General features: G+C 52.8%; 1 protein-coding gene across 1 annotated transcript in view; it reads right to left on the minus strand.

The window, feature by feature from the left end:
- Positions 1–11162, minus strand: part of LOC146764156 (uncharacterized) — a 138654-nt gene extending 127492 nt beyond the window's left edge. Inside the window, exon 1 of the mRNA XM_085565533.1 lies at positions 10344–11162. Within this exon, the coding sequence (XP_085421659.1) occupies positions 10344–11155 (812 nt within the window). The 5' untranslated portion in view covers positions 11156–11162. The remainder of the gene's footprint in view (positions 1–10343) is intronic.
- Positions 11163–14491: the final 3329 nt, after the last annotated feature.

Raw genomic sequence — 14491 nt, forward strand, 5'->3', positions numbered from 1 at the left:
CGATAAGTCAGCAACATCTAATTTAACTATCATCTTAACTTTCCTAAAATTCTTAATTCTTCAAAATTAATGTCTCACCGGGAATGGGGACAGGGAATGGGAATGGGGACAGGGACCAGGAATGGGGACAGGGAATGGGAATGGGGACAGGGAATGGGAATGGGAATGGGAATGGAGAAAGGGAATGGGGACAAGGACCAGGAATGGGGACAGGGAATGGGAATGGGGACAGGGCATAGGACTGGGAATGGGGACAGGGACAGGGAATACGGTGCAGGGATCAAGAATGGGGTCTGGATTGGGATGGGGGCAGGATGGGAACGGGACAGGGGGGACACGGGAACAGGCAGGGCCAGGGGAGTATGGAAGGGGAGTAAGGAATGGGGCAGCCGCTGCAGGGAACGAGGCGTTGGGATGGGGCACATGGGGACAGTTCCAGGGCAGGGGGTCCTTGACCAGCTGCCCAGAACCTCCACCAGGGTCTCCCAGGGCAACTGGAGCCGCTCAGCCTGGGGTGCCCAAAGCCCTGAGCAACCCCCAGGTCCCTCCCAGGAACCCTCAAGTCCCTCAAACCCAGCATCCTCCACATCCCCTGCAAGACCCCTCCCATGTCCCCATCCTTGTCTTAGCTCAACATCTTTATTTTTACCTGCTTTTAAGAGTTTTGAAAGGGCAAAGAGAAATGAAAAGAAAATCCAGGCCACAGGGAGCCAGGAGGATGTGGAGCCCCCCAGCCAGGTGTCTTCCCAACATGGATCAGCAGCACCACAGGTCACCAGGGCTCTGCCCACCGGGGCTCACTGGGGATCATCCAGCACGGATCCTCCCGTGGGGGATGGAGCTGGAGCAGCGCACGGAGCTCTTCCCACACTGGGGCACTCGCAGGGCTCCCCTACGTGGTGCCTCTGCTGGTTTGGGGTCAAGGCTGAGCTGTGTGATGAGCTCTTTCCACACCTGGGACACTCGTAGGGCCTGGGACATCCCCAGTAGCGGGGCTGGGATGTGCCCTGGCGCCTGGGACATCACCAGGAGCGGGGCTGGGATGTGCCCTGGTGCCTGGGACATCACCAGGAGCGGGGCTGGCTCTGATGCTCTCCGGTGCCTGGGACATGACACGGGGCGGTGCTGGCTGGGGTTTGTTTGGTGCCTGTGCAATCCCAAGGGCAGTGTCACAGCGGGGCAGCTCTCAGTGTCCCCAGCAGGTCACAGTGTCCAGGGCAGCCCGTGCCAGCGGTCACTGCGCACACGGGGCAGGCTGGGCTGGACAGGGGACGGGGCAGAAACGCTGCCCTGGGACTGGGGTCTGCCCCTGCCTCTGGGGCACAGCCCCTGCTGGGAGCGCCTTGGGCAGGGCACAGGGCTGCTGCTGGGCCAGGGGGACAGGCCGTGCCCCCTGTCCCCTGCTGCTGGGCCAGGGGTGTTATGGACAAATTCAATTGGGGAGGCTAATTATAGATAAATCAATTAACAAGAATTTATTAAGCAAGCAGTATTAAGCAAAAGAACAGCGCTGGGTGGCCAGGAAGCCTCTGCTCTGCCACGGAGCACCTTCCCCCTTTGACCTTTTTGGTTTTATAATCCCTTTCTTTTTCGGTTGACGTATTTTCTCTCGATGCACTCTGCGCCGGTGCAATTGGTTCCTGGGGGGGTCTTTTTTTCTGCCCTTGGTGGTCATAGGAATGAAGGCTCCTCATCTTCATTGCAGATTGTCCCTGGCCTAAAACTATACTTGTATATAATTAGTTACACAGTTTTCTATGCTAGTTGCATTCCCTACTCAGTTCAAATTCTTATCTCCTTTAACGCTCGTTTTGATGAACAAAGACCTTTTTATTTATTACAGTACCCCCTTTTTCTCTTTACCAATTTGTTCATTAAAACATTTTAATTCATGGTAGCTTAAGACCAGGGTTTCATCTACTTCTAAGTCCCTGGGCAATGTTTCCTACCTATCTCTAATAAGTGTTAGATGAGCTGCCTCTAGTCTTCCTTTTACAATGTCTATGATTTTATTGAAAATGTAAGGTCTGAAAGTTAAACATAGTAACAACAATATTACAGGACCTGCAATCCCCCTCATACAGATTTTCTCCTTGAGTGCCATACCCCGGAGTTTTGCACCCCTCAGGGTACCATGAGACCTTTAAAAGTTTATCTGGATGGGTGACAGCCAAGGCAGTTGCTATGGTTTCACAGCCCCAATACCCACACAGATATTCCCCAGGATAATGACAATATCTCCTCCCAGGATTGGAACTAGGACACCAATAGGTAGCCTGGAGTTCAGGTTTACTCCATCCCCACATAGAGTTTACCAAGTCTTTGTTAGTAACAAAAAAATGGGAGTTACAGTGGTGGCATTATGCTTAACAACTTTCCCTTGGTCTGTTTTGGTCAGAGTCCAATTAAATGGCTGGTGTGCATAGTCCCCTTGACCAGGCCAGGTACAACATATAACTAATATGAACAGGATTTGCCAGCAAGGGTGGAGTCCAAACCGCCCCAGGGTTTGATTATCATTATCTCCCCATTCCCAGTGGTTGTTTTGACATGTTATTGCCGGGCTCACCTTTACCCTTGGGAGATCAGTATCCTTGAGGCAGTTCTTGAAATACTTTGAATTGTCCCATTTGAGGGCTCTTTCCTCCACCGCTTCTCATCCCTCTGCCTCACTCGCCGACTCGGTTACTCCGGGCCGCGAGGCGCACCATCTTCTCGGAGCAAGGATATTCTTCAGGAGGACCCAAACTCTGCTTTTGTTGCCTCTTTTTGAATGATTCCCAGCTTTTATCCTTCACTTGTGGTGAGTCACACTGAATCCCAGGTAAAGTTTTCCAGAAATTCCCTTTGATAATTTGAACAATTAGGGGAATTGATTCAATGGAGTGGAAACAACAATTTTCAGGTCTGGCCCCCTTAGTAAACACCTCCCACCACTCTTGGGATTCCCTTGGTAGGGTCCCGTTCTCTTCTCCAATCCTTAGGACTGACTCTGTCAGTTCTCTTTCTAACTGATAACACCTTTACAAATACCCCTAGGAGGAGTGTCTCTATAACTATGGACCCACCACCGTTCCTGCAAATTTTACAAATATAGCATACAAAAGGGTAACAACCACAATCCTTATTTGTACAATATACTCTAAAATCATTAGTTATAGGATATCCATAGTCCAATATCTCACTCTACCAGCTGGTTGGTACAATTCTTACTGAGTCCATTCAGTCCATTTAAATGTGACCTTAAGGTCCCCGGGCTGGCTGGCTATTCTCCAGGGCTCTTGGGCAGCAGCAGGAATCGCTCCCTTTATTCGGCTCGCATGGGTCCACCCCTTCTCGGCGGGTCTGACTGCAGTTTCTGTAGTGAGTAAAACAACACAGGGGGCTTCCCAGTGTGGGGTTAGTGAGGTTTCTTTCTAGGTTTCTTATTAACACCTTATCACCTGGATTTATATTATGGATTGCTAGGTCTAAACGAGGTTGTTACACTAGTAACTCGGCTCTTCTAAGCCCTTCCCGAGCCTTCACAACTTGCATGACAGATTGGTTAATTTGTTGATTACTTATTTCAGGGTGATCTGTAGGAGAATCCATGTCATAAGGCATCCCATAAAGCATTTCAAATGGAGAAATTCCAATATAGGTTCTGGGCTGAGTTCTTATATTTAACAAGGCTAAAGGCAAACATTTTTACCCAGGATGATTGTGTTTTATACATCAATTTAGTTAGTTGTTTCTTAATTTTCCCATTTACCCTTTTCACTTTACCTGAGCTTTGTGGATGCCAGGGTGTATGATATTGCCAGTTTGTTCCTAGAGCTGTAACTATTTCTTTAATTATTTTGGAGGCAAAGTGTGGCCCTCTGTCTGAGTCTATTACTTCTGCTAGTTCATAGCGGGGGATTATCTCTTCTAATAGTATTTTTACTACTGTTTGTGTAGTTGCCCTGGAGGTAGGGAATGCCTCTACAAAGTGAGTCAAGTGATCTATTATCACCAATAAGTGTTTATACCTTCCTACTTTAGGCAAATCAGTAAAATCTATTTGAATGTGGGGAAACGGTCTATGTGCCAATTCCCGCGCCCCCCATTTCCCACACCACTCAGGATTTCTCACACCTGGGTCTACTCCTGGGTCAGGGGTCTCTTCAGCCCCTCTAGAAATCTCAGCCCTCATTCTAGAGAGACTGCAGACTGTAGAGAGAAAGCTTACCAGATTAAACACATTAAAGATGGTCTCTTTAACAGTCAGGGGAAATGGAACATTCTCTAATAGGGAGCTTAGAGATTCAGAGGAGAAGAAGGAAAGCAACGGCTGAAAAGCCTCAACCCCTGCTTCCCCTCTAACAAACTGGCTGCACAACCATGACCATGAGCCATGCATTCCTGGAACAGACTTCAGCACCTTCATAAACCCCTGAAAGCCATGACACCCAAGCCCAGCCCAATGGATATTCTGGTCAGTGCCCTTCTACTACAAAAACTACATATTAGGGACAATACCGGAGCAATTCCTGAATAAGAAAATAAACCTAGGGACCATAGAGGGATTAAGATCTCAAAAAACCCTAGGGACCAGAAACACATACAGGCCTGCACTCTAAAAGACACTATGAATTCAAACAACATAGCCAGTAACTGCTCCATACTAACACAAAGTAATTGGAACCAAAATATGATTAGAACAGGTTGTTTTTTTTTTTCACTCTCTCCAGACACGAAATGGGCAGCAAAATATTTGTCCTAGTTTAGGGCCAATTTGGGAGAAAAACCTCTGGAAGGAGCCCCCAGAAAACAAACCCCCATGGCCCCTCCCCACCCACCTGATTCGGGAAGAATTTTCTCTGAGAGAAGTGGAAAAGAACCTGTTTATTTAACAAACAAAACCCTTCCCAGCACTAAAAGAATGAACAACACCAGATGACAACAAAACTCTTTCACCACTCTGCAGAGATGACAAATCCAGAAAGTCTCTCCTGGGGGTGGTCGCCCGGGTCTGGGCACTGGGGATTGTTCTGGGCACTGGGGATGGCTGCTGCAGATCACAGAGCGCAGGCTCCCGGTGCTCCTCGGGGTTCCCAGGTCCCAGTCCAGAGCAGGTTGGATGGTATTCAGGAAAGGGAAAGGGAAAAGAAACAGTCCAGGGAAAGAACTGGACTGCTCAGCTAAACTAACTAGGAAGAAAAGGCAAAAGCAGAAGCAAGCAAAAAAAGCAAAGCAAAGCAAGCAAAAGCCACCAAGGAAAGCAAAGCAAGCCAGCCAGCACTGGCCTCTTCTAGACAGCAGACCATGGGGGGAGGTGAGCCGGCTGATAACAAGGCAAAACAAACCTTCACTTTCAGAGTCAGTTCTGAGAGCACAGAACAGAATATCAAACATGAACAGAACCCACGATTGGAGATACAAACACCATAACATCACCCTCGGACATTCCACCCCTTATCTCCATATCTTCAACATCATGTATAAACTTCATCAAGTAAAAACTTCTTTCATTTACTCAAACCTTTGACACTTACACATTTCCTTCTATTTCACTTGCTCAAACCTTTGACACTTACACATTTCCTTCTGTCTCATGTCTGTGTGTTTTCGTTTACAGACACTGGCAGTAACATCCAGCAAACAGTGATATTTGCACATGAGTCTCACCCCACAATCATATCCCCCTAAGGTACACATCGTGTTGTTCCATCTCTCTGCATTATCCACCATGTACAACCTGGTCCCTGAGCAAAGACAATCCCACAAATGGGTTTGTCTGTACTCGAGACAGAATTGATCCACACTGATTTCCTAACAAACCTCTGGCATGTGCCACTGGGACTTTATCTCCATCTACTATATTCAGGGGCTCAGACTGGGCAGGACCTGCTCGACTGGTGGAACCTCGGCTGTTAACTAACCAGGTGGCCTTTGCTAAATGTTGCTCCCAATTTTTGAAAGATCCCTCACCCAATGCTTTTAAGGTGGTTTTTAACAGTCCATTGTGCCTCTCCACTTTGCCTGCAGCTGGTGCATGGTAGGGGATGTGGTACACCCACTCAATGCCATGTTCCCTAGCCCAGGTGTTGATAAGGCTTTTCTTGAAATGAGTCCCATGGTCTGACTCAATCCTCCTAGGGGTACCATGCCTACAAAGGACCTGCTTTTCAAGGCCCAGGATGGTGTTACGGGCTGTAGCATGAGACACACGGTAGCTTTCCAACCATCCTGTGGTGGCTTTTACCATGGTGAGCACGTAGTTCTTGCCTTGGCGTGTCTGGGGCAGTGTGATGTGGTCAATCTGCCAGGCCTCCCCATACTTGTACTTGGACCCCCGCCCACCATACCACAGGGGCTTCACCCGCTTGGCCTGTTTGATGGCAGCACAGGTCTCACAGTCATGGATCACCTGAGAAATACTGTTCATGGTTAGATCCACCCCTCGGTCTCGTGCCCACTTGTAGGTGGCATCTCTGCCCTGATGGCCTGAGGTATTAGTGGCCCATTGTGCTCATAGCAACAGCCACTGGTTGAGGCTCACAGTCTGGTTTAGCTGCTGGCTTAGGCTCCCTGTCTGGTTTAGCTGCTGGCTTAGGCTCACTGTCTGGGTTAGCTGCTGGCTTCCAGCCGGGGCTGTTGGCTGCAGCCTGAGTGACTGGGATCGCTGCTGATTTATCTCCCTGCCCCCCTTCCTCTGTCTGCTGCCCTACAATATCTAGCAGGGTGTGATAAGCACATGCCAGGGCCCAGCTCACTGCAATGATCTTTTTCTCCTTAGACTTATCATGGCATTTATCTTTCAGGTACTTTGCCACCTCAGCTGGATTCTGAATTTGCTCACATGGGATGTCCCAGGCTATAGGGTCAGAAAATTCCTTTAAGATTTGGCCCATATGCTCCCATTTCTTTCTTGAACTCCCTCACATCTCCTGAGAGGTACCTCCACATAACCTATTCCCAGAATTTGGGTTGGTTGTCCCTGCTGACCAGCACTGGGGTTAGGGATCATTCCCAAAGCTACTTCCCTTCATGGATATAGAGCTTGCCCTTCCCTTTCTCTTTCCCCCCTTGTTAGACTACGAGTAACACAGCGATTTCCTCAGGGACCGGCTCTGGGATTTCTACCTCTTGGTTATCAAAATCTCCCCCTTGATCTAAATCGGGGTAGGCTGCGGGTGGTGCTGGTGGGGGTGGAGGAGGAGGAGGTATGTATGGTAGAGGGGGTGCAGTTGGAACTTCCTCAGGCTTTTTATTTTTCTTTTTCCCTCCCTGGGTGCTTAAGGCAAAAGGTTTTGCTCCTGTTTCCCCCACTATCCAGAGAGCAGCATACTTGCTCTCTTCCATATCAAAAGGTTCTCTAGAGTTTACATAAATGTTTAATGCCTGGTAAATCCAGACCTTGAAGTTTCCAACCACTGGCCAAAACAAATTATCACTACAGATGTGTTTTCCTCCCCATTCTTTTATACAATAATGTATCATTTTTGCCCTAGCCTTCCCTTTCCTTGAAGGATATTCATCCCAAGATTTTATCATTAGACCTAACGGACTGTCAGGGGGGATCTGGGGAAGCGTTACCGGGGTCCCCGTCCCCATGGAAGCAGAGGGCTTGCTTTTCCTCTGTCCCATCTCCCAGGACACCTTCAGGCACACACACACTCGCGGCCCCTGTTGGTGCCCAGCCCCTCGCGGGCTCTGCAAACCGCACTACTCAGAGCTCTGCCCGTGCCTCGTCCTACAAGGACGTCTCACGCGTTATGTCCTGGGATCCCAGCCCAACCCAGCGGATCCCCACTTTTATACTCACGCTGTCCTGCGTCTTCGCCCGGCTTCGTGCACAAAGATTATGGGGTTACCGGTATCCCTTGTGCTCAATACCGAATTTGGGTTCGTCGGTAAGGGTCTGGGAAGGAAAAGCCTGCACCAGGGCCGCTGCAGAGGCAGCGGGGCGCCTCCCTGATTAGGAATTCCCACCCGGTTGCCCTTATCCGAGTCACGGCACCAAATTTGTTACGGACAAATTCAACTGGGGAGGCTAATTATAGATAAATCAATTAACAAGAATTTAGTAAGCAAGCGGTATTAAGCAAAAGAACAGCGCGGGGCAGCCGGGGAGCCTCTGCTCTGCCACGGAGCACCTTCCCCCTTTGACCTTTTTGGTTTTATACGTCCCAGTTGACGTATTTTCTCTCGATGCACTCTGCACAGGTGCAATTGGTCGCTGGGGGTCTTTTTTTCTGCCTTTGGAGGTCGCAGGAATGAAGGCTCCTCATCTTCCTTGCAGATTGTCCTTGGCCTAAAACGAAACTTGTATATAATTAGATATACAGTCTTCTATGCTAGTTGCATTCCCTACTCAGTTCAAATTCTTGTCTCCTTTAACACTCATTTTGATGAACAATGACCTTTGTATTTATTACACCCACTCTCTCCCAGTGCCCCCCAGCGTGTCCATCTCTCTGCTGCCCTCGAGCTCCCGGCCCGGCCCCGGCCGCCTGCTCCCATCCAGCTGAGGTGGTTCCAGGGCCAGCAGGAGCTCTCTGTGGTGGCGACCAACGTGGTCCCCAACGGGGACTGGACCCACCAGCTCCTGGTGCTGCTGGAAACCCCAACCCGGGCCGGGCTCACCTTCACCTGCCAACAACATCAGCCTGGAACAACCTGTGAGCCGGAACTGGGGTATGGGGGAGGAACTGGGGGCGCTGCGAGAGCCACTGGGATGTGCTGGGAGCAACTGGGAGGGAGTTGGAGAGAGCCTGGTTTCAACTGGGAGATGAGGTTGGGGGTTTGGAAGGGCTAAGAAGGGGTTTGAAGGATACTGGGGAGGGTGGGATGGGGTTCTGAGGGTCCTGGTGGGCATTGGGAAGAGACTGGGAGAGGATTTGGGGGTCCTGGGACAGTGGGGGTGACTATAAGGAGGCTGTGGGATCCTGTGAGTGACAGGAGGGGCTTTGGTGGGTCCAGGGGAGGTCAGGAAGGGATCAAGAGGGAGGTTTCAGGGGATCCTAAGTGGGCTGGGAGTGACCTGGAGGGTGCTTGGAGGGGCCAGGGTGTCTGTGAGAGTTTTTGGGAGATCCTGACCCCTGCGGACCACCCAGAGATGCTGCTGGATGCTGCCGCAGCAAGATGCTGACAGGAACTGGAGACACCCGAGTTGGGCTCTGTCTTCCTGGCACTGGGGATCGGGTTCTACCTGCGCAAGAATGTCTGGGGGGTCCCGTGTGTCGTGTCCCCCCTCCTCTGGAATGTGTGTGCTCCCCGGGGCCGCCAGCCCGATGTCACCCCCTTTTCTCTGCCCACAGAGCTCCTGAGACGCCGGCGGCCGCAGCCCCTCCCCGTGGCCTCGGGCCCAGCCAGGACCTTCCCAGCTCTATCCCCACGCTGATTTTGGGGGGGTCGAGTGTCCCCCCAGCCCTGCTGTCACTCTGCCCCTGCCCCCTGCTCCCAGTGTTCCCAGTAAAGCTTCCCAGTTAAACCCAGCCCAGTTCCTGGGGGCACTGGGGAGGGACTTGGGGGGACCCCACGGCGGGGCCGGCCCTGGGCAGGGAGGGCGGGTCCAGGTGGGGAACACTGCCTGCTGCGGGTCTGCCCGGCAACTGGTGAGTCATCAGCCCCGCTCTCGCTGATTGGCTGACTCTTCTCCACCGCGTTCTCTCATTGGCTGAGGAGAGGCCCGGCAGTGCAGAGAAGGAACGGGAGAGATCCCGCCCCGAGCACCGGCACGGGGACAACAGACCCGGCCTGGGCACAGGGAGGGAATTTATTACCAACCAAACCACGGCAGCACCAGGAGAAGGGAAAGAAATCCCTCCAGCACCTTCCCCCACCCAACGGGGATCACCCACAACAGGGTTATCCACCATGGAGAGACGGGGACATACGAGTTTAGAGCAAAGCCAATTTTATTGAGTGTACCAGGTGTTTATACAGGGATTGACTTGTATGGTGCTTATAGAGGGCTCTGTTTTTGGTAACAATTTCCCATTGGTTACACATTCTTGGTGACATCCAGTAACCTGGGAGCATTTATCTTATCACAAAGTCTCACACCATGTTGCTTGGTCAGTCTTCTTGCCCAGGGAGACTGAAACTGTGTCTGTGTCTCCCACAGTTTCTGCTCAGTCAGGCCTCAGATATCGGGCCCCTTGATCAGCTCCATTGCTTTACTCTCTGTTTTATTCCCCATATGGGGGCACCAGGGCTCTGCCCAACGGGGGTCACTGGGGATCATCCAGCCCGGATCCTCCCATGGGGGATGGAGCTGCAGCAGCTCACCAAGCTCTTCCCTTACTCTCTTCCCTCACTCCAAGCTCTTCCCTCACTCGGGGCACTCACAGGGCTTCCCTTAGTGGTGCCTCCGTTGGTGCTGGGTCAAGTGAGAGCTCCTGGAGAAGCTCTTCCCACACTTCCCACACTCGTAGGGCCTCTCCCCGGTGTGGATGCGCTGGTGCACGGTGAGGTTGGAGTTGTGCTTGAAGCCCTTCCCGCAGTCGGGGCAGCGGTAGGGCCTCTCCTCTGTGTGACTCCGCTCATGGAGGAGGAGATTGGAGCTGGTATGAAACCTCTTCCCACACTGGGGACACTCGTAGGGCCTCTCCCCAGTGTGGATGCCCTGGTGTCTTCTCAGGTGTGAGCTCCGCCCAAAGCTCTTCCCACATTCCAAGCACTCATAGGGCCGTTCCCCAGTGTGGAGCACCTGGTGCACCATCAGGCCAGACATGTCTTTGAAGCCCTTCCCACATTTCCCACACTCGTAGGGCCTCTCCCCGGTGTGGATGCGCCGGTGCACGGTGAGGTTGGAGTTGTCCTTGAAGCCCTTCCCGCAGTCGGGGCAGTGGTAGGGCCTCTCCTCTGTGTGAATCCGCTCATGACTGAGGAGATGGGATCTGGTCCGAAACCTCTTCCCACACTCCCCACACTCGTAGGGCCTCTCCCCAGTGTGGATCCTCTGGTGCTCGATCAGGTGGTAGCTCCAGCTGAAACCCTTCCCACATTCCAAGCACTTGTGGGGCTTCTCCCTGCCATGAGGCTTCTGCACCAGCTCCGAGCTCCGCCTGGATCTCCGCCCGCCTTCCTGGCTCAGGGGGGCTCTTTCCTCCCCGCAGCTCCCTGGGCTGGGTTTGCAGCTCCTCCTCCTGCAGCATCTCCGGGGCTTTTCCTCCTCCTCCATCCAGCCACGGCCTGGAAATGAAAACTCCTGGTTTGGGGAAAAAACAAGAGAAGAGCACCTTGGACTGGAGGTTCCTCCTTGCCTAAGTTCATCCCAGGAAGTCATTGGGAATCTTGTGTCTGTAAGAACCTCCAAAACACCAAGATTCAGCCCAAAAATCCCACAAACTTCAAGACACAGATCAAAAACTCCCCAAACATCACAAGTCAGCAAAAACCTCCTCCAAAACAGGAAGATTCAGCTGCCACATAAAACCAAAGCACCAACATTTAGCCCAAGAAAGCTCAGAAACAACAAGATTCACCCCGTGAAAATTGTGGATCCCCCTCCACAGTCACCTGCTGCATGTGGGGGGAGCAGCACTCCTGGGGCTGGGGGGAGGCTGCAGACACAGGGAGGGGTGGAACCTTCTGCTGCTTCCTCTTTCTGCTCCTCCTCCTCCTCCTCCTCCTGTGTCTCTGTTCTTCCTCACTCTCCTCTTCCTCTTGCAATGCTTCCTTCTCCTCCACAATGCCATCTTCTCCTGCCACATCCATCGTTTGACCATTCTGTTCCTCAAGCCTGCTTCTCCTTCCCTTCTCCTCCTGCCCCCAGGCCCAGCACCCACTGCCGGCTCCCTCTTCCCCCCAGCCCCACAGCATCCCAGCGCAGGGGCAGGGATGGAGCTGGGGCAGGTCGGGCTGGGGCAGCACTGGGCTCTCGGCCGCTCCCGCCCGCACTCGGTCCCCACTGCAGCCGCTCCCGCCAGGACAGCGCGGGGGGGCCCGGCCTTGGCGCTGCCCCACTCCCACCTCCCCAAATTCCCCTCGCGGGGCCATGGGGCCGAGGGGGGGCGCAGGTGGGTCCAGGTGGGGAACGCGGGGAGCTGCGAGTCTGCCTGGCAACTGGTGAGTCATCAGCGCCGCGGGCTCTGATTGGCTGAGCTCTGCCCGAGCCTGGGGCTGCAGCACAGAGGGGACACCCTGCTCCAGGGGGGATGTCCCACAAACGGGGGACCCCATGAAAGGAACCACAGGAAAGTGTCTTTACAAACAGATGCTCTGAATCTGCTCGGAGATAGGGCCAAAGAACTTTTATGTTAGGAAGTGACAGGAGAAGACATCGGTTTCAGAAAATTTTACTAATTGATGACACAGACTGCTGCTCAGCCAAGGTTCTGCTCTATTCATGAACTTCCAGAAGAACAAGACTTAACAGAGCCATGAATATCGTTTGCTATATGAAAGCATGGAGTATATAAAGGTGGGTATGTAATAGGTGGATTGGGAAGTCTGTACCTCCCAAGTACTTCAGCCAATGGGGAAAGCACAGGGAGATGTGGCCAGGAGAATTAGGATGAAAAGGAAGCTGTGTCCTCAAACAATTGGAGAGATCCCATGAGGACTGTCCCCTACTCTTTCCCATTTTCAGGAAATAAATTATTTTATAAGATTCGTCTCTCTGCTCTGTGGACAGAATTCTCTGCTGATGTCAGTTTTTCTGCACAACCTGGGGCCCATTCGGAATTCCTTCCACCATCTGGGGCTGCGGGCAGGGAGTGCAGCTGAAGGTGCCCCCCCCCCTTTGGGTGATCGGCTCCCTTGGCTGGCAGCGGCACCGGGGATTGATTGGGGACCCGGGAGTGACCAGGAGACAGACGAGTGACACATCAGGGGGTCTGTGAAGAGTCAGAAGGTAGAGAGCACTGAAAATCTCATCAGTGAGTGCCCTGGGATCCTCGGGGAGTGAACATGGCAGGGCACCCATGGAGGGGAGAAAAGGGAAAGCCAGGAAGGGGTCCTGGCCAAAGGGATGATGATCCCAAAATATCTCTGAAGGGTCCCTTGGGAGAATGCAGAGGAAGTGGAGAAGGCATTTGGACAACAGGGGATGGATGGTGCTGGTGTGCTGGGAAGGAATCAGGTGAAGGGGAGCGTGCAAAAATATAGTTCAGGCAAGAAGCAGCAGGAGGAATCTATGTGGTAAGAAAAAGGATGATGGCAAAGAGGAGGAACAGAAAAATACTCTGGATTGGGATGTTTTTCCACAGAGTCTTAACCTCACAATTTGCCAGCTACTATTTTGAAGTCCCAGTTGCCCAGACAGGAAAAGCAGGAGGTCAGGATGCCAGGGGTTTCTCTGCGCTGGCAGCAGCAGCACCGGGCGCAGAGGTGCGGCACCGGGAGCACGGGCTGGGGCCTGTGGGGAGCTGCGGGGCCGGGCCGGGGCTGTGGGGCAGCCGGGGCTCAGCGCCGGGCGCTGCCTGACCCCACCAGCCCCGGGCAGGGCCGGCAGTGGCCCCCGGCCCCCAGGAGGCTGCGGGACGCCCCGGCCGCTGCCCGGCCCCGGGGAGCTGCCGGCCCTGCCCGCCGGGGGGGCCGCCTTTGGACACTGCGGCAGGACAGGCACCGGCTCTGCCACACGGGCTGGGCAGGGACCCTGAGCACAACGGGGAAAACAAAGGAACAGCTGGGAAATGCAGAGTGCACATGGAAGGATCAGGATTTGCTGTGCAGGATTTGCTTTGGGTCCCTGCAGAAAGGAAAGGTTTTGCAGAAAGCTCAGCAGCTCTCAGAGGATGAGCACCCACAGGCAGTGACCGGGGCTGCAGGAGTGGCACAAGAAGCCCTGCAGCACTTGGGCACAAAGGCACAGCAGCTGAAGGCAAGAAGGGATGAGCAAAAGGCCAAGCTGAAGGCAAAGGCCATGGCAGAGTTCCTACAAGCCCCTGGGAAGGAGTCAGGGCTCCAGCTGCAGCCCACAAGGACACTGCAAGCACAGACAGCAGCACCCTCAGCAGGAGCAAGTCCACCCCTGCATGGACATGGATTGTCAGGGCTCTCTGAGCTCCCATCCCACCGAGGACCCACCACACTGGAGCCCTGGAGAACATTCAGGCTGGGTCTGCATCCAGAGGAGGCCTCTCCTGATGGACACAGGGGCCTCTCCATCCACTCTGAATCTTACACCTAAGGGGGGGAAAATTGTAAAGGAATGTTTAATTATTAAGGGAATAAATGGGAAAGTTGAGCTGGTGTCATTTGTTCAATCACTATTAGGAGCTGAAGAGAATCGGTTTGAAATAAACTAATTTCTTTTTCTTCCTACTCTGATTGTTATTAACTAGGAAGGAATTTGATGGTGGCATTGTAATATTGTAAAAGGTGATACAGAGGCTATTGCTGCTGTACCTTTGTGTCAAATGTCTGGCAAGGCCTGTGCTGAAGGGAACCCAGAGGTTTGGGCAGCCCCATGGAAAGACGGAAAATTTGATGTGGAGCCTCTTGCAAGCAACCAGGACAAGTGGTGTCTAAAAGCAACACCCTGTTCCAGGGGAGGGAAGGAAGGGCTCACAGC

Source organism: Lonchura striata, chromosome 36 (genome assembly GCF_050655825.1).
Source record: "Lonchura striata isolate lonStrDom1 chromosome 36, ASM5065582v1, whole genome shotgun sequence".
NCBI classification, from domain to species: domain Eukaryota; kingdom Metazoa; phylum Chordata; class Aves; order Passeriformes; family Estrildidae; genus Lonchura; species Lonchura striata.